Source organism: Camelus bactrianus, chromosome 7, assembly GCF_048773025.1.
Source record: "Camelus bactrianus isolate YW-2024 breed Bactrian camel chromosome 7, ASM4877302v1, whole genome shotgun sequence".
In the NCBI taxonomy this organism is placed as follows: domain Eukaryota; kingdom Metazoa; phylum Chordata; class Mammalia; order Artiodactyla; family Camelidae; genus Camelus; species Camelus bactrianus.
The window spans coordinates 62747254-62767145 of NC_133545.1; the positions used below are offsets into that span (position 1 = coordinate 62747254).

Genomic DNA, 19892 nt, shown 5'->3' on the forward strand with positions numbered 1-19892 from the left:
GTATCTTAATGACTCTGAAATTTAAAGCCCAGATCTCCCTCCTTAGTTATAGATCTTGATTATATACGCAATGTTCTCATTTAAATGCCCCACAGACATTTTAAATTCAACATGTTTAAAATCCTCCCCTCTATTTTCAATATCATTTAAGAATAACACACACTCCACAAAACTCTGATATATCCCAATAGAAGGGCATTCTGCACCTTAGTTACTAGTTAAAAATTACTTGTATTACTCTGTGTCAGGAAAGACAGTTTGGCAGAAGGATGGATGAAGCACTCAGGGCAAATGCTAGAGAGAAGCAGTTCTCAAAGTGTGATCTGTGGACCTGTGATGGTTCCTGAGACTTTTCAGCGGTTTTATAAGGTCAAAACTAATGTCATAATAGCAGTAAGACACTATTTGCTTTCCAGTTAAAGCTAATTTAGCACGAATCACGGTAGTGGCACTAAAACTACACAGTAGACTTGGTATTCTTCAATGCTCCACACTCAGTTGAAAAAAAAAAGCCAGTTTTGTTTAAGAAGTCCTTGATGGAGTAATACAAATTATTCATTATGAACTAGTTATTAATAATTTTTATCTATTTTACTATATTAACTATTATCTATTAAACCATATTAAATCTTAACCCACAAGTACACATTTTTTTTTAGATATTCTGTGCAAAGAAATGGGAAATAAGTATAATGAACTTCTGCTGCATACCAAAGCAAGATTGTTGTCTTAAGGAAAAGCACTTAGGAAGTTGCTCTAGTTACAAGCAGACCTACCTGCTTTTATCATAGAACACTATTTTTACTTGAAAGAGTGACTACAAACAATGATTATTCAGACTTGGTATTTAGTAGACTTCGTTTCTGAAAATGAATTAAGTGAGTCTGTCATATCAAGGAAAAAAGTTGACAGTATTTGTTACCAGTGATAAAATTCAAGACTTCAAGTAAAAATTAGAATTCTGAAAAGTTATTATCTGCTATTGTGAGCTTGATGGCTTCCCAATACTTAGAGACTCTTCTGATGAGACTGGTGGTGATACTAACTAGTGTTATTTTTTCTTTTTTTACTGTATTTATATATAATGAAATATATTACATTGGAAGATCTGCGTAAATCAGATATTTAGGTGCAGGCTTAAAATTTACAACAGATGTTAACATGAATTAGAATGCCAAGAGAACTCATTTATGTATACCCGCTTTGTTCCCAAAAGTACCTTACATTAAGCTAAATAACACTATTTACTAGACTAAATAATTTTACTAAATTAATAATGGGAAGGATGTCAAAATAAGAAAAACAAATTCTTCTTTAGTGGTAAAGTATAATACGTTTCACTATAACTCTGAAGCCAACATAAATAATCCATATCATTAAATATTGAAAGCAAGCAATTTTATTACCAAATCAGAGTGTTATCATGCAGTCAGGAAATACTAAGCTGCACATATACTCACGACTCCCAACATCCTCTACAAAAGTCATGTCCACAGGGCATATCCACTGGGTCTTCAAATACAGAAATACTGCACATACAAATGTCACACTGGAGATGAAGAAAAGTACTGATTCAAACAAAGTCATACTTCGGAGAGAGAACACTGCTCATTAGTTTAAGGTAAAAAATACCAGTATAGTAATTAAAAGAAGTTAAGTGTTTCAAAGTTAAAAGAAGTTAAAGTTAGTGTGCCTACCTTTGACTAAATAACAAATACCAAGCCTACCTCATTACAAACTATTGTGGGATTTAAATTTTTTAATGGAAAAGTCAAATTCTTAAATTCCAAATTTACATATTAAATTAACCAGCAACTATTCATTTGGAAAAGGAAGTATAAGAACAAATCATTACAATCTACTCAGGTCAAGATCAAATTGCTCCTTGCAAAATAGCCACTTCAGTATCATGTCTCTCACCTATACTCATCCCAGAAAATCTACAAAAACAGAGAAACTTTGTTTTTTAAAATAGCAACTCAGGATATTCAGAGCAGCAATTTAAGGATTTTTACCCGGGGAACCCTGCTACAAAACTATGTATCTTCTACACAATAACTTAGGAGAAGCAAATTTTATAATGTTACAGATGTAAATTATAGAAGTATGATTCTGTTTTTCAAGAAGGCCCAGATAAAAGAGTGTTTTCATATTTATCACATATTTTGAGTGGCTGAATCATTCAAGAAACATAAAAATTTCCTGTAACAGTACACCAATGGAATGCCAGATAAAAATGCACACAATTGCAGTACTGCTTCTCAACCAAAAGCAACTATTTACTATGCAGATGTATCTATATGACAAACTCCAGAAGTTTTACTGAAACAAATACAAAATTATCGACATTTCATAAGGCCTTCAGAAAAATATAAAACTATTTTCATATTTTTGGTTTAAGTGCCTATCACAAACTCAACTTTTAAAACTTTTAACATTTCAGTAAGGTGAGTTCAAAACTAAGCAACTAGACCTTGTAAGTGAAAATACAGTAGATGGTTTTCCCAAATTCTTTTACGTTTTCTGTCTTAAAATGAGAAAAGAAGACCCTTTTGTTTTTCTCTAATTCAGATATCACAAAAATAGTCTGTGATAATAAATATTTACCAAAGCATGAAATAACTGAACTCTTTATGGAGGACAGGATTCAATTATAAGCATTTAACTAGGGGTTTCATGAAACAATATCAAAATTAAAACTAAGAAAGTACACCAAATATCAAACCATACCAAACTGGTATCCAAATCCCCAGGAGATAAACTTATTTCATCTGGAGAGGTGACGGAAGAACGTGTAGTCCTTGGAGTTCTTGGAGAAGGGAGCGTGTCCCAGGCATTATACCCACTTGGTGGTGGAGTTGGCATCTGAACACCTGATCGTTGGCAGCAGTTCTCTGGGTTGGACATCCAAGCTTCAAGTAATTTCTCCCTGTCCCAGTCTTTTAAGAAAAATGGAATGGATATCTCTCAAATAACAGAGAAAAATCTTTTAAGAGCTTCATAGTAAAATAAATTAAAGATAGGTCATCTACATAAGAAAAATTATATCAAAGTAGTAACTACAAATGAAATATTCAGGTATGTTATATCCACTCAAATTTTTAAACAGAATTTAAATTTTTATAATTTACTGTGGCTTACAACCATGTCAATACCTAATAATGTGGTCAAAATTTCCAGTCATTTCTACTAATAATCAAAAGTGGTGGCTCACACATCATCGGAATTTACTAAATTTTTGCTGGCATAGATTTGATTAAGCCATCTCACTCTATCAAGAATAATGTACCTCTGAAAGTGGCCTCATTGGTGTCGAGTTGTAAAATGATTACATAGCTCACAATAAACATGTCAAAACGCCAACAACAAATCCTAAAAATCATTTGATAAACAGCTTGAGAGCATAAGGAACTTCTGAAGGGATTATGGTTACAAAGTTTTAGTGAATTCATTTAAATTCTGTATTGAAGCTGGCTTAAAAAGGTTATCTTCCTACTATAAACATTAAAAACAGTCAAGTGAAGTATGTTTATATTATAAAGTCCAGAGCTATAAAAACCTAACCCTTAAAAAAATAAATCCAATGATTTTGTGAGATGTTTTATATATATTATTTCACTTATTCCTCCCAATAAACTTTTCAGTCATTATTTAGGTGAAGAAACTAAGACTCAGGAAAGTTACACAACTTGCCCAGGCTCACATAGATATGAGGGATTTGTAACCAATTTCTGTGATCTTTCCACTGTAGCCCAAAAAGTATAGGGTCAAGAGTAATACAGAGTCCTTTATTTACCATGGGCCCATACTATATAATTTTACAAATCAAATACAAATAAATAGCTGTGGAAACTTCCTACATAAGATTTTTTTCAACCATATTAAGTCAATATATTTGGTAGTTTAATAGGATTAATTATGACTCAGACATGTAATGGAGATAGAGGGAGTGTGTTTCCATATGTGCAAAGGCACAGAAGTGTAATGCAGAGAAATGAGTAGTTCTGTAAAGTTACAGTATACTTTACTGTGGTTTGGGGAGATGGAAGATAAGAACGGAAATAAGAGTCAGATCATAAAGAGGCAGAAAAATCCAACGACTGAAAAACCCTGCATATGTGTGTATTCCACGAAGTGCTGCTAAACGGAGCTCAGTGTTTTGATAGGTCACTATAGACATAACTTGGAGATACTGCAGGTTTGGTTCCAGACGACTGCAATAAAGCAAGTCATACAAATTTTTTGGTTTCCCAGTGCATGGAAAGGTTATGTTTATACTATATATTTTTTTAGACATAATGTTATCGCACACTTAACAGATGAGAGAGTATCTTAATTGAAACACTTTATTGCTAAAAAACACTAACCATCATCTGACATTGTAGCATTGCCACAAACCTTCAATTTGTAAAAAACACAGTATCTGCAAAGTGCAATCAAGGAAAGTGCAATAAAATGAGGTGTGTTTGTGCCTACTTAAAAAATTAAAACTTTCTTAGCACAAGATGATTATTTTTCCTCCATTATAACACTTTTCAGTAAAGAAAAAAAGAACTACTATAATTTATATACAGATATTAAATATGCTAAATTTTAGTTTTATCTACTACAAATGTTTTCCAGCCCAGTTTCTGCTTGGATTCCATCATATCATTATTCAGCAAATATTTGCTGAATGTCATTTATGTGCCATACACTATGTCAGGCAGTAGGGATACAATGGGAGGAAAAGTCAGGCATGATTCCTGCCTTCATGGAACTTAATAGTCTAGTAAGGAGAAAAATATTAAGTAAAATCAACACATTTAAAAAAATTACCACTGACAGAAGCACCATTAAGAACAGGTAGAGACTCCCATTCAGGGAGGTCAGAGAAGGTGGCTGAGGAAATGGCCTGGAGCAGACATCTGAAGGGTCAGTGGACGCTAACTAGGTAAAAGGGAGAGGAAAAGATATCCTAGACAGATGGCACCTAGCATGTTCAAAGGCCTTGTGGCAGGAGAAGGCAGTATCCTTGTAAAATTAAAAAGGTCAATGCAGCTGGAGCACTGAGAACAGAGCGGAAGCACTGTGTGACTGAGGCTGAAGAAATAGGCAGAGGGACTAGGCATTTAGGACTTTTAAATAAGTGCTTCCCATCATCAGTTCAGGAGTGAGAGGAAGTCAGTGAAAAGTTGGGCTTAGGGTTAGGAAGAACAGGTTGTCACAATTAGATTTGAAAAGACCATTCTGACTACAGTATGGAAAAGCAAAGGGATTGGATAGGGTGAGAGTAGATTGCAGGGTAGATTAGAAAGGAGGCTATCGGGAAGTGTAAGTGAGAGATGATGGCGGCTAAGACCATGGTTGGCTGCAATGGAGATGGAGAATTTAAGATTTGGGAGGTAAGAGGGACAATTTGGTGACAATAGGACATAGGGTTGAAGGAGAGGAAATATCAAAGCTGTTTTCCCAGGAATACCAAGTTCATTGGTTGGTGCTGTCATCTATGTAAACAGGGAATATCAGAGATTCAGGTGCAGGTTTAAGAGCATGGTTTTAATTTCAGACATGATGCGGTTAAGGGGCTTGAGATAGCCCAGAGATGCTTTCAAACAGGCAGTTATGTATGTGTATAGAGCTCAGACAACAGGTCTACTCCAGAGGGAGAAATTTATAGAAGCCTGGAGAGAAGACATCATTTCCTAGGAAGAGAGTGGAGTGAGAAGAGAAGATGTGGACTACTGATGTCTAATTGCCTGTAGAAGTGATAAGTCTCCAAAGAACCTTAAAAATATACTTCAATACACATTTACTCTAAGGACAAGGAAATTAGCCTTATTCTCGTATTTTAAAGAAACAGGTAAGTAAATTTTACTTATTTTCTCATTAGGTAGCATTCAACTACATAAGTTACTGAGGAAATGTTCAGAGAATGACCTTGTATTCCTAACAGAGTCGTCCTTAAAATTCAATTACTGCTTAGCAAATTCTGCCAAACATTTCTGTCTTCTGCTTAATCTGTCTTCTGTCTTCCACTTCATTACTTTGGGACTAAGTCTGACAAACAAACATAATACTTAAATGTATTTTTCCATGTAAAGCTGAATGAATGTCACCAAGGATACGATCTATAAATCTACCAAATAGCTCAGTTTAATAACTCTGAAACAGAGACCATCCAGGTTCTGACAATTACTATAAATGTAGCTCTGTGCACTGTCTGTTTTATTCACTAAAATCATGTATCTCTGAAAATCTTATTTGATTATCAAATGCCACTGATATTACCTAAACAGTATAAAAGAGATGTCTGTTTGAAGACCTGCATTTAACCTCTATTTTATGCCTTAATAGGGGAAACACAGAACTCTTAAGTAAGTTATCAAGAAAGTTACCACAGAACAGACAAATTAGATATCAATTCAATTAGATATCACCTTATTAGAATTGAGCGTTATGTAAAAGAAGTAACATGGGGAAATATCAATGGAATGAAAATGCAGTTGATCAGTTAAAAAAACTTGGGAAGAGACAGGAAGGGTCTCAGTGCAGACTTGGGAAGCAGAAAAGGTTTCCTGGAAGAGGTAATTTTTAAGGACAAGTAGGAATAGTGGGTAAGTAAAGAAATGGGGAAATTGACAGCCCAGGTAAAGAAGCCTGGGTCATGAAGGTCTACTACTAAAGAGCTGTGATGTCTTTAAGTCTGTAGAGAGCCAGTGAAGGGTTTTTCAGCAGGGGAGTTACATGTTCAAATTTGCATTTTAAAATGCAATATAAAAATTAGTAAGGGTGAAGAGGAATGGTAACAGTGGAGACTAGAACTCAGCCGATTACAATTTAGATAAAAAATAATGACAACCTGAATTTAAGTCAGTGGCAGTGAGAATGGAAAGAGCTAGGAAAGGTGGGGAGAGAATGAGAGATATTTAGAAAGAGAAATCATGCGACTGTGGCCAAATGTAAAACAGACATTTAGAAACATAGTCTTGAATACTTTATTAAGGTCAGGTTATAGATACATTTATTGTTTATGTGGGTTTTGGAACCATTGGTTTCATTAGATAAATGTACACAGCAATGTCTCTCAGATAGTGGTCCACTTGGTAGGCTTGTTTACAGCACATAGCACATATTTTTATGCTTCACCCTTCACCTAATGACTTAGACTCTCTGGAGTAGTCCTAGCAATCCCTGGTTAGTTTCCCAGGCAATTTTTATTTGCACTAAAATCTAGAGCTACTGTTATATAAAGCAGAAAAGAGAGTCAAATACAGAATTCTGGAAAATATCAATACTGAAGGTAGTGATTCTGGAGGGTTATATACCAAATTATTTACAGTAGTGATCAAAAGATGATGAAATATGGAGTTTTAAACTTTCTTCTGATCAAAAGATTATATTAAAAATGTTGGAAGTTGACATTCTATTCTCATATAGGTGATAAAGACTTATAGTTAAAATACAGGTATGCCTCAAAATTACTGGACGAGAATAACCATTTATCTTTCTCTTTTTAAAAATAATTTCTAAGTCAGAAAAACTTGTCTTTGAAACAAGCTAAAATGTCAAATATTAAGTGTGCAATGGGAGGGTCCAATTCAGCATGTCTTAGGCATCACAGAGACAGCTGTCCAGAACAGCTGTCTTAGGCATCACAGAGATCTTACAACAAGCTGAGCACTTTCCCTAAGTAGTCCTCAAAAACAACCTCCCCACCCCGCCAAAAACACACCCTTAAAAGGGATAGTGTATTTCTGTGTTGACTCTATAATTTCATTTTGTTCATTTCATGGTGAGAAATCACTCTTACATAATACTAATAACATAACTATTAGTTAACTGACTTTATATAATTGACTTTAGTAAAAATAAATGCCAAAAGCAGGACTAGGAGTATGGATTCCAACTCAACCAGCTCAAATCAGATACATTTCAAAAATTAGACAATCTGTAAGTTGATTTAGTAGCTCAATTTTAAAAAAGAAATGTACTATTTCTGCTGTATGGTTTATAGCCAGTCTTTACTTCAGAATACAAAATGTTATGGGGATGCTGAGCACTGCAGTAACCACTTCACAAAAAGCAAATTAGGCTTGTTCAGAAAACTATTTTGTCCTACATTAAAACAATAAAATAGGCACCCTTTAACTCTGAAAAGTTTCAAAAAGCACTCATGTTATCAGAAGCACAAGACATTTCTTTCATTACCGTGAGCTCGAAGTAAAGCTTCAGCAGTAAACAGTGGAGCCTGGAGCATGTCTGCTGTTTCCACAATAAGCATATCTTTCAATCGACGAAGATCCTGAGGCCTTAATCCTTCATAAGGCTTTAAAAAGAAGAAAAACAAAATTAAATTGGCTATTTTACTCTTAGGAAGTTCTAAATGCCTATAAATAAATATATATGATTATCACTTATTTAATCTTCCAGTTCCAGTTTGGTACTGAAGTTAAAAAGGCTTTGTATCCTCCATTATCATGGACTTCAAATTACTCTCTCACAAGTCTTATTTAAGCTGGAAAGTGGATTTCTGGGCTCATGCACCTTATTTTAAAACAGAAGTATACTATAATGACAAGACCACTTTGCTTTATATTTTGAAAATTTTAATAATACAAAAAAGTATCAGAAATAACAACCTATAATTCTACTACTGAGCAGTAATCATGACTAAAGTTCTGAAGTATTTTTATCTAGTCTTGTCTTATTGTAAGTCACTTGTGTATAAATATATGTGGGTTCACTTAGACAGTTTTAATCACTGAACCACCAAACATTTACACTTGTTAAGATCCAATGGACTGCTAGTGGGATTATGACATACTGATTAATTAATTTGGAGAAGTAAATATGCCATACTATTCAGACTTCTTACTCATAAATGTATTGTCTCTGTTTATTCAAGTGTTTGTTAATGCCCCATAATTTGTTTTATTTTTTTTTATAAAGGTACTGTACCATTTCAGGTTTTTAAAATTTTTTTGCTATCCTTTATCTCTCTCTCTCATTCTCTCTTTTTGCTTTTAAAAGAAAACATATAAAGAATAAAATCACAATGTCTCACTACTGAGAAATTTATAAAAGCTAACATAACCTGTGACATGCTTTCCCCATTACATTCCCCTTATTTTCCCTAACCTTGTCTATGGCAATCACTACCATGAATTTGATCTGTAGCTGTCATAATATTATGCATAACACTGTATATATAACACTGAGTATTTTGCTTTTATTTTTATTCAATATTGTGTTTTTATTACTAATACTGATACACATACCTGTTTCAATTCTTTAAACAAATGTAACCAGCTTATTGCAGTAAGCACAGAATCACAGATCATAATTTAAAAAGCAGTAGAAATTCTCAAGTACTTATCAGAATAATAACTGTTGAGGATGTCTTTCTTTCATGGATTCCAGAGAGCTCTAGGCACTCAGCAAACCCTATCCATTATAATTGATTTACAGATATTTTAAAATTAGATATTATCCTTATTTCTTGCTTTTTTTTTTGGTTTTCATGGAAGCCATTTAATCAATTCTTACTTAAACCCATATGATGGGAACTGTTATTCACCAGGGATAATTTCTCTTAGTTGACAATGATAAGTCTCCTGATCCTCAGGTGTCTTCTGGCAGGGATGCATACATAAACAATGAGTGTATTAATGACAAGAAAGACTGACAAACTTGACTGCATAAAAATCTGTCAAGATTTAAACATAAAAAGTGTGTTGCTTTTAATATATGTGGAATTTGTGACAATCAGTAAATTTAAAATATCGTTACAAAAACACAAACATCCTTAAATATTCAAATTCTTTACCTAAAAAATTGGCCAAGGTTTAAACAAACAAACTAATAAACAAAAAAAACCCTTAATATTGGTAAGGCTGCAATGAGACGGTCTTCTGATGCACTGTGGGTAAAAATAAAAATTGGTATATCATTTAACAACTAACCATCATGTATTATGAACCTTTAAAACATTCATCTTTTGACCCAATAATTTTACTTGCAGAAATATATCTTAAGGTATAATCACAAATGTGAACAAAACTGATCATTCATAATGTTACTTTTAAAAGTGACAAAATGCAAGTAACCCAAAGGCACATTAAGAGAGTTATAGGACATGTACATGTTAGAATAGTTAGCACTCATTTAAAATGATTTCCATGGAGTTTGTAAATATCAAGAAATGTTAAGGAGAAAAAACTACAGGATATAAAGCATACAATATCATCACATTGATGAAAAATGGAAGGCATCTTGCAAAATGGTACAAGTATATATAAGTGGTAGAATAATGAATATTTAAAATTTTGTTCTGCTTCCTTTTATAAAAGCATGTTTGGCAGAAAAAAATTTAATTAAAAAATTGAGGAAAAATTCACTGGGGATGTTAAAGAGCTTTCAACAGTGGCAGGGCACACACTCAATCAGTCTGCAGTACTATTCCTTTTACAGATGGTGGCCAAGACTTAATGCTAAATACACTTCATATCACACTGCATTAACAGTGTACTACACCTATATATGCATTCAGTTATACTGCCATGGATCTCTACATATATAGGTATCCTATGACCTTAACTAGAAGAAGAAATTTAAAACCTAAACTATTCTATATAGGGAAACCATTAACTAAAACAGGAAAAAAGGGAAATTTAATTCAAACTATCCTTTAAACCACCCCTCCCTCACAAATAATCATGTACAGTTTGCTTTTAAGCTATTTGTGAACCAACTTTCCCCTGCAAAAACCTACCAAATCCTTTTATGGTTAAATCTGTAGTACTCATTCCAGTTTAGAAAGTATACACTATGTATAGCATTGCTTCTAGAAAATGTGTTCCAAGTTCAGACTTGAGACTCCAGGTACTTCTGTCTCAGCAATGAGAGCCAATATTTCCTGATAGTCCTAGTGGTGACAATTGTACATTTCTTGGTACTATTTCCTAAATATTCTTTATTAGATTAGCCATCATTCTACCTCATTTATGTTGAGCCAAATAAGATTTGACTTAGATATATTAAGAAAGGAATAATATAAATCTGTATTAAGTTTTTTAAAATGTAGTTTAAAACTCAGATAGGTTACACCCGAAATAAAAACAGTTCTTAAAGGAGAAAGACATACTGCCTTTATAAACATGTAACATATTCAGTCCAAATCTCTGCAACAAAACTATAATTAGGTCATGTGAAGCATTTCAATACATTGCTCAGTCCCAAGTGGGCACTATGCCTCTCTTCTGTAGGAAGGACTAAAATGAAGGTGCCTTTCTCTTTCCTGTTGCAAAGATAAACTGCTTCTGTTTTCAGATTAACATAAACCATCAAAGCAGTCCAGTACACATATAAAGAAAGAAAAAGAAAATTGATTTAAAGAGGAAGCGAATAAAAGTGCCTCTTCTGCATAAGCATATACTACTGCTGCCAAAATACCACTGAAGAAATGTGAAACAACCCAACATATAAACTATACCACTCTGATGTCATGTATGAAGAGATAGCATCTTCCAAAACTGTTTCATTGACAAATACTTCATTATGAAAGAAGTATTTGTTTTTATCGTTTCCACAATGAAAAGAGCTTTCGCTCTGATTATATAGGTAAAATACGTTCTCATTAGTTGATTCATGAGTTTAGCCTGAGAGGGGGTGGGGAAACAGTAGTTGGAGAAAGAGTTCAGGATTCTCAGACCCTTGTCTTTCAGTTTCCCCTCTTCTTATCCAGCTATTCTTGCCTTGCGATCAAGACCAAGGCTACCTGGATCTTTACTTTAACCTAAGAGGAAGGCAACTACTCCTGCTAACTAGGGTAGCCAGCTAAGGCAATGTCCAGCCATATGGGTTACTTGCCAAAAAAAGAGCCTTGAGTTATAGACTGGGATGGGAGAGGAGTGGATGGGTTCCTTGGATGGCCGTCATTGTGGTGTGCTGCTCAGTTTCTCTTCATTTACCTAGATACAGTCACACAATCTACTCTTACAGAGCCTGACCCTTACTAGGCCCAATACTCACTGGTTTCTGTTCTTTCTTTGGGGGTTTAGATAAATTAAACACACTCTTCCCAGCTATCACTGATACATCACCTTGTTTTTATTTCTTCATAGCAGTTACTACTCTCATAAATTATGTTCATTTATTTTTTAAACTTATTTGTGTACATCTCTCTATTCATGCTAAAATATAAGCATCTAGAGGACAGGGGCTTATCTTTGTTCCTCACTACATCTCCAAGCTCTTTAAAACAGTATCCAGTGGAGCAGTCACTCAGAATTTTGTTAATGAAGGGATGAAGAAGTAGATTTTTGATTTATAAACTAATCATCCAGAGGAAAAGAAGTGTGTTAAGAAGAAATTATAAAGATATAATGTTATACACAGTCCAGATCATTAACTGAATCAAGAAACTTAGCTAAACAGTCCATCTTGGGAACATGAATTTTTAAAAGTACCTAATTATGAAGCTTAATACATTACATAGCAGACCATGTAAAACTACTAGCATAGGCAGAATAATCAAAAAGTTGATCAGGGTCAAAGTAGAAGGTATAAAAAGAAATTTTAAGGAAAGCATTGTTTTTTGTTCTTATTTTTAAAATTGTTATGAAATTCAAAGAACTTAAGATTAACCATCTCAAAGCATACAGTTCATTGGTCTCTAGTACATTCACAATGTTGTACAACCCCATCTGTATCTAGTTTCAAAACATTCTCATCACCCCAAAAGAAAACCCCATTCCCATTAAATAGTCACTCCCTATTCGGTCCTTCTTCCAGCCCCTGGAAACCACTAATGTGCTTTCTGTCAGTATGGATTTACTGATTCTGGGTATTTCATATAAATGGAGTTATTCAATGTGACCTTTGTGTCTGTCTTCTTTCACTTAGCGTAACACTTCTGAGATTGATCCATATTGTAGAGTGCATTAGTACTTCATTCCTTTTATGGCTAAGTAATATTTCATTGTATGTACACCTCACATTTTATTTATCTATTCAGCTGTTGATAGATATTTGGGATATTTTCAACTTTTGGCTATTGTAAATAGTGCTGCTATAAACATATGTGTATAGATATATATTTATTAAAGTATTATTTTTCTAAATTATTAAGCAGTAGATGAAAATAAATCCAATATGGATTAAGAACAAAACTACAAAATTAGAAGAAAATATAGGGGCATATGATTATAATATCAGTATGAAACAAATTCAGAAGCCATAAACGAAATAAAATCCACACCTCAGAATACCCTAAAAGTGAAAAACTTTGGATATGGAAAAATATGCAAAGTTCTCTTAGAAACCATTCAGAAAACACAAACACAGAAAAAAAAGCAAATGAACAATCAACTCACAGAATAATCAAAGAAGTAAATTCAAACAGGTACTATTTATTTGTCCAAATTGGCAAAAACTAAAAATGCTGACTGTGAGGGAAAAAATGCTGTTATACAGTAATGGGAAAAAATGCTGTTATACAGTAATGGAAAAAAAGAAAGCCGATATAATCTTTCAGGACAGTTTAACAGCATCTTTTAAAATTTAAAATGTATATATCTTATGATCCATCAAACCAACTTCTTCAAATTTATAGGGACTATACTTTAAAAGTGTGTATCCAAATGCATTAACAATGATATAACAATCATGATTATAACAGCAGACACTTAGATAACACTTATAATGAGTTAGGCACTGCTCTACGTATTTACATATATTAACTCATTTAAGGATCACTACAACCCTAAAAAGTAGAGACCATTATTATCTTCATTTTAACAAAGAAGAAACTAAAGCAGAGAGATTAAGTAACCTGCTCAAGGTTACAGAATAGGTAAATTGTGGAGCCAGTATATGCACCCATTCAGTATGACTTCAGAACTATGGTTTTAATCACAATAATGACACAACAGAATAAAGATATATATGTAATGAGTAGATAAATAATCATGTTAGCCTTGTTTTTAATGGCAAAAATACCAAAATTATTTAAAAGGTCATCAATAGGCAAGTGGTTATAATACGTAGATCATATGTTCTGACTTGGGAAAGATGTTCATGATATACTACTGTTAAGTCGAAAAAATATTTTACCAGAACTCTATGTACTATATGATCTTCCTTTTGCATTAAAAATTCTATATGCACATATGTTCTTAAGTCTGGTAGCACACAAAAGAAACTGTTACCATTGAGAGGGTATAGTCAGAAGGAGAAAAAAATTTTTTTCAGCAATAAATATTCATTATAAATTTTAGGTAATGCATGAAAATAGAGAAAATAACAACAGTAAAGAAAATTACCCATAATCACAGTTATCATTTTGGTTTTCTTCCAGTACATAGGAGTTCTTTCTATATAATTAGTATCAAACCATTCAGTAACCTTTTTTTAAACTTAACATAACAGTTTATTATAGTTATTATAGTTCATTTAGATCTTAAAACTATTGATAATGAGTGCTATTAATTTATGATTTAATTACAAATTAAGATAATATCATAGAAAAAAAGCCTAAACATAGTCATAAATATCTTTCTAAAATATTACTGCTCAAATGTTGTTTTCTGGATGAATTATATTAATTCTTACATGAATAATTTGTCTTACTCAAGATCATGGATTGCAAAAGGTAGGCAGAAAGGTTATATAGCAAATAGAGATGCTTAAACTCGAAGTCAGAGGAATCAGATTCAGCTCACTTTGATCTTGGAAGGTTATTCAACTATTATGTGATTTATCTTCCTCATTTAAAAAAAGAAGAGGCATAACTCATTCAGGGTAACTGTGGATTCAACAACCATGTGACAGTGGTTAGGACATCTGCTCTCATTTTCTATGTGTACTTCATCTGAATAAGCATCCCTAGAAAATAATGTAACTATAGAAACACAAAAGGTAAAAAAAAAAAAAAAGTACATCTTTTAGTTTCAAGAAACTCAGTTTTTCTGGTCATCTGGAGAGTACAGAAGCTTAAAAACTATCAGGAATTCAGGGGAAAAAAAACAGACAATACAATTATTCTTCTAAACACATACAAATAACAGTTACATAAGTCCTTTTAGAATCAAGTTAGCATTGAATACTTGAGGAATCAGAAAGAATTCTGAAGGCAAAAATTTATTGTGTCATAATAATTTCCTTATTTAAGAAATATGGATGCCCACTGTGCATGCAGTGTGTTGGACACTGGAAATATTCTGCTGAGTTAGGCAGTTATGGTTCCGGCCCTCACGGAGTTGACAGTCTAACAGAAGAGAAAGGCAAAAAACAAGTAAACAAATAAACAAGCAAAATGATTATAGATATGGTAAGTGCTATGAAAAATAAACAGAGTATTATAGTAAAGAATAATGGAAGGGGAGGACCTACTTTAGAAAGAATGGTCCAAGATTGCCTCTCTGAAGAACTGATATTGAGCCAATCAAGAGAAAACTTGGGAGATGATTTCAGACATAGGGAAGAGCAAATGCAAAAGCCTTAGTGTAGTCTAGGTAGTGTAATTTGAGTAAAGTATGTCAGGAAAAAAGATTTGAGATGATGTTGGAGAAGTATATCTGAGCAAATAGTTTGAATTTTATTCTAAGTACAATGAAAAGTCACTAAGTGGCTTAAGTGATATGTTCTAATTTAAATTTAAACATGTCATTATGGCTACTGGGCACAAAATTGATTCTCAGGGAACCAGAATAGAAGGAGATCAGTCAGGAGAACTACCACAGTAGCTCAGATGAAAAGTGAAGGTGGAGAGGACCCAGGGAGGTAGGAGTAGAGAATGAGAGGAGTAAATGGATTTGGGTTATGTTTTTGGAAGTAAAATGGACAGGATTCTCAGATTGTTTGGGTGTGAGGAATCAAGAATGCTTGCCACATTTACACTTGAGTGGATAAAGATAATGTTTACTGGCTAAAGGAAAACCAGAGAGCAATGTACCTGAAGCCAAGGGAAGAGTGTTTCACTAAGAAGGGAGTGATTAATTGTGTCAAGTGCTGCTGAGGAATTCAGGTAGGATAAGGAGAGAAAAGTACCTACTGAATTTGGCAACATGGTGACTCTTGATGTCCCTGACAAGCGCAGTTCTAACAGAATAGAAGGGAAGAAAGTCACACTGCAATGAGCTGAAGAAGGAAGGGAAGGGAAGGAGGTCAGTGTACAGCCAACTCTTAATTTTGTTTTTCTATTCTGTTTTTTAAGATGGGCATTACCAAAGCCTATTTGTTGATAAGAGCAATGTAGAAGATAGGGGGAGTCTGAGGAACAGGAGGACTGGAGTCTTGGAGTACTGGGAGTGGTTAGGATTCATTCATGCAACAGCACGTCTATTTATATGTAAGCAAACATACTTACATATGTTAGAGGATAGACACCACATCCAGGTTTTCTAGGTGTATTTTCAGACTTATGGCTATGCAGACGACAGGATATTTAGCATACTCCAAAGACCATACAAACTGGGTTTTAAACAAGAAAATAAAATTTAATAAAATCCATATAATATTTATTTTAGAAAAAACTCACCTCTCGTTTGTCTAACGCAGCATATTCAGCTTCTATTTCTTCAGCTTCAGGATCTCGTGAGAAAACCATTTGAGATTCCAGGTTAAGGGCCAAATCTTTGTGGTGTTGCTTTTCAGCACAATCACAAGGTGTATCTTTATTCTCATTCTCAGCAAACAAGTCTCCTCCATGTTTTACTAAAAGCTAAACAAGAATTATTTTAAAATATCTGCAATTATACATTTAAATGACAGGTTATTTCATGCTACATATTAAAAAGTTAAAAATAAATAAAGTAAGTACAACAAAAATTCAACAGTATGTACTTGAAATGACAATAAAAGTTATTTAGATACAACTGGCTTCTGATTTTAAGATTAGCAATTCTTGTTTATCAGTGTTAAGATGACTTCCTTTGGTTAAAAACAACAACAAACCAATTTCTTAAACTTTATAAAGAAATTGTTAAGCATTCTGTCCAATCCAAACAAAGTTTTACTTAAACATGAGTAATCGTATAGTCATTCAATACTTAAAATTTTTAAACATTTTTATAACTCTTTCTTAAAAAGAAGGACATGGCTGTTACTTTAACCACAAATACCTGGATGTCCTGACATGGCAGACAAAAGTTTTCGTTTGTTATCATTCATTACCCAGTTAAACACAGAAATAAGTTAGGTTGAGCAAGTCACTGAAACAAAACTATTTTCAGTATTTATCAAAATAATTGATGGGAATAGCTACTGATAGCCAAGTTGGGAAGGTAAGGTACTCTATCAAACAATCTCTTGATATTTAAAGGTGGGATTCTGCCCAAAGAAATCCCACTTTTAAAAATACATGTAATAGTGACTTGACTTGTTCACTATTGAGGTTTCTGTTGGTTTTGGAGAGGTTAAGTAAGTTGTTACTAAGGGATGTAGGTTCAAGTTTCCCCATTATGTCCGCACAGACTTTAGGAAGTACATGAGGGCCACAACCTAGGACAACTCTAAAGGACAGCCTGACAATTTGTCACGGAGTTGATTCTTTTATAGGATTCGATCACAACCATAGTAACACAGTAAGAGCCACTACTCACTGCTTTCCAAGTGCCAAACAGTATGTTAAGCCTTCAAATACACATCCTTATTTAATATTAATAACTCCATGTGGCATGGATATTATGATGTTTCAGAAGAATTAAGTAACTTGACCAAAGTTACCCAACAGGTAAGTAGTAGAACTGCGATTCAGACACAAGTTTGACCAAGTTCTTAACCATGGCTAGATATTGTACTGACACAAAGAATAGGCTAATCACATAAATTAAAGAAGTCAAATGTACCCTGACAACCCACCATAAAGTTCTCCCCAGATCTTATTTATGACTTGAATATTTTTAGAGGTTTTCATTTTTTATGGGAGTTAACCAAAATGGCAGCTTCTTTTCATTTTCTTCCAAATTATTTTATCTCCCCTCCCTCCAACAAACACATAGATCTTTCTATAAAGTTCCTTTACTGCTTTTGGAACTGCAATCCTTAGGGTTCCTCTACAGTCATCCCAAGAGGCCTTGACAAAATAAGGAACTTATATCAACGCCAGGTCTAGAAAGCCATGGGCTAACTTGACAAATCCAATGGATATGACTTTGTCTTCTTGCTCTAGGACAAGGGTATACTTCACAGCTAAGATAATTTAAAACATTTCTTAAATTGTAAAAACAAGCAAACAAACAGATCAAGAAGAATATGAGTAGTAACCTATTATGAAAAAGAATATGAAAATGAATATATGCATGTATATATATGACTGAAACGTGCTGTACACAGAAATAGACACACTGTAACTGACTGTACTTGAATTAAAGCAAAAAAGAGAATATGAAACACAGACTTACTGTCACAAAGCTTAAAATGTTTACCCATTACATGTGGAAAGCACAGCTCTCAGCAGTCCTTCCTTCTAGAGCCTTAAGGCAAGGTCAGATCAGCTGCTATTTATCACTTGGAACCTTCTTAAGTCCAAGTATGGTCTAGGGACAAGTATTATCACCAGGGAGTTTATTAGAAATGCTGAATCTTTTCATTACCACCAACCTCTCCAGGTCTCTGAATCAGAATCTGATTCTGAACTCAAGGAGATTCCTATGCACATAAAAGTTTGACAAGCAATGACCCTAGAATGTGGTCTATGTAGTAGGAAAATTGATATATTTATATTACCTAATCTATTCAAAGCTGGGGATTTGTTTTAAGTCCACAGACTTATACCTACTGCAGGGTCTATTACTGTTTTTAGCCTTTCTGCTTCACAGGTTATCCAACACTTAAACACAAAATAGACTATTTACTTTGACTGCTATAGAACTAAGACAGCTGACTTTATTCTCTGGTTCTTTATTCAGAGTGGTAGAAAATGATTTCTAAAATGCACACTGGGACAGCTTTCAAAGCCATGATTTGATTTACTTTCACAACAGATACTACTATGGGAGAGATTCTAAATATTAGTAAACAAGTTAAATTGTCTTTAAGTTAATGCCTCAGTCTTCAGCAAAAGCAAAGACAACAAAATTTAAGAGGTTGTGCCATTCCAGAATATTGGTAAAAGGAATCTTCTTCAAGATTCCTTTACTTCAGGGTATAGATAGCATTCCTTGGGGTCAAAAAATGGATGTGTGGAGAGGAAATGTGTGAGAAGTCATTGTTGAGAGTCACTTCTGACCATTTTTAGAACCTAGGTTATATTTCTTGCCTTGATTGGTAATCTGTCTTCAAAAGGAGTCCCCAAATGAGTTTGAGTAGGGGTGAGGGGACTATAAAGACTTGTATCTCACTGCTGCAAATGGTACCTGGAGATAAACTCATAATCGGTGATGGAATGGAGGGTCCATGTTTGCAGCATTTGTCTTGGCAAGGAAAATCAGCATTTATGCTACCTTTGGCATAGAAGCTAGCTAGCAAACAGTAGTACTTCCTGACACTGGAGGAGTACTTTTTAAAAAAGTATTTCAGCATGTTGACCTTTGTGGCCTAGGGTGAAACACCACTAAGCAGAAAATGCAGAGATATCTGTTAAACTGTAACAATATTCCTGAAAGTCATTAATACCTCTCAAATCCAACAACCTTTCTCAGCTTTCTGTAGCATGTCAAATGACTGACTATCTCCTCTCCTTGAAATTCTTCTCTTGGCAACCTTGACACTGTATTATTTTGGTTCACTTTTCTGCTTTTTCTGTTTCTGTCGTAGGCCACTTCTGGTTCTCACTCCCTTTAAACATGGACATTCTTCAAATTGATGCTGTGACTTTAATTCTGTAATTTTATCTATAATCTAAAGTTTTTTCATTGGATTTCTCATCTATACCTTATCTTGCTTTTAGTTATCAACTCCATGCAAATAAC

The 19892-nt window shown here is 33.8% G+C and overlaps 1 protein-coding gene across 5 annotated transcripts in view; it reads right to left on the reverse strand.

Moving 5' to 3' along the window:
* The window catches only part of ANKIB1 (ankyrin repeat and IBR domain containing 1), a 200240-nt gene that overhangs the window by 34898 nt on the left and 145450 nt on the right, over positions 1-19892 (reverse strand). For all 5 annotated transcript variants that reach the window (XM_045519940.2, XM_010959469.3, XM_045519943.2 and 2 more), the window contains 4 exons: positions 16520-16702; positions 8191-8308; positions 2731-2939; positions 1461-1549 (listed from right to left, as the gene is read on the reverse strand). In XM_045519940.2, the coding sequence (XP_045375896.1) occupies positions 1461-1549; positions 2731-2939; positions 8191-8308; positions 16520-16702 (599 nt within the window). The remainder of the gene's footprint in view (positions 1-1460; positions 1550-2730; positions 2940-8190; positions 8309-16519; positions 16703-19892) is intronic.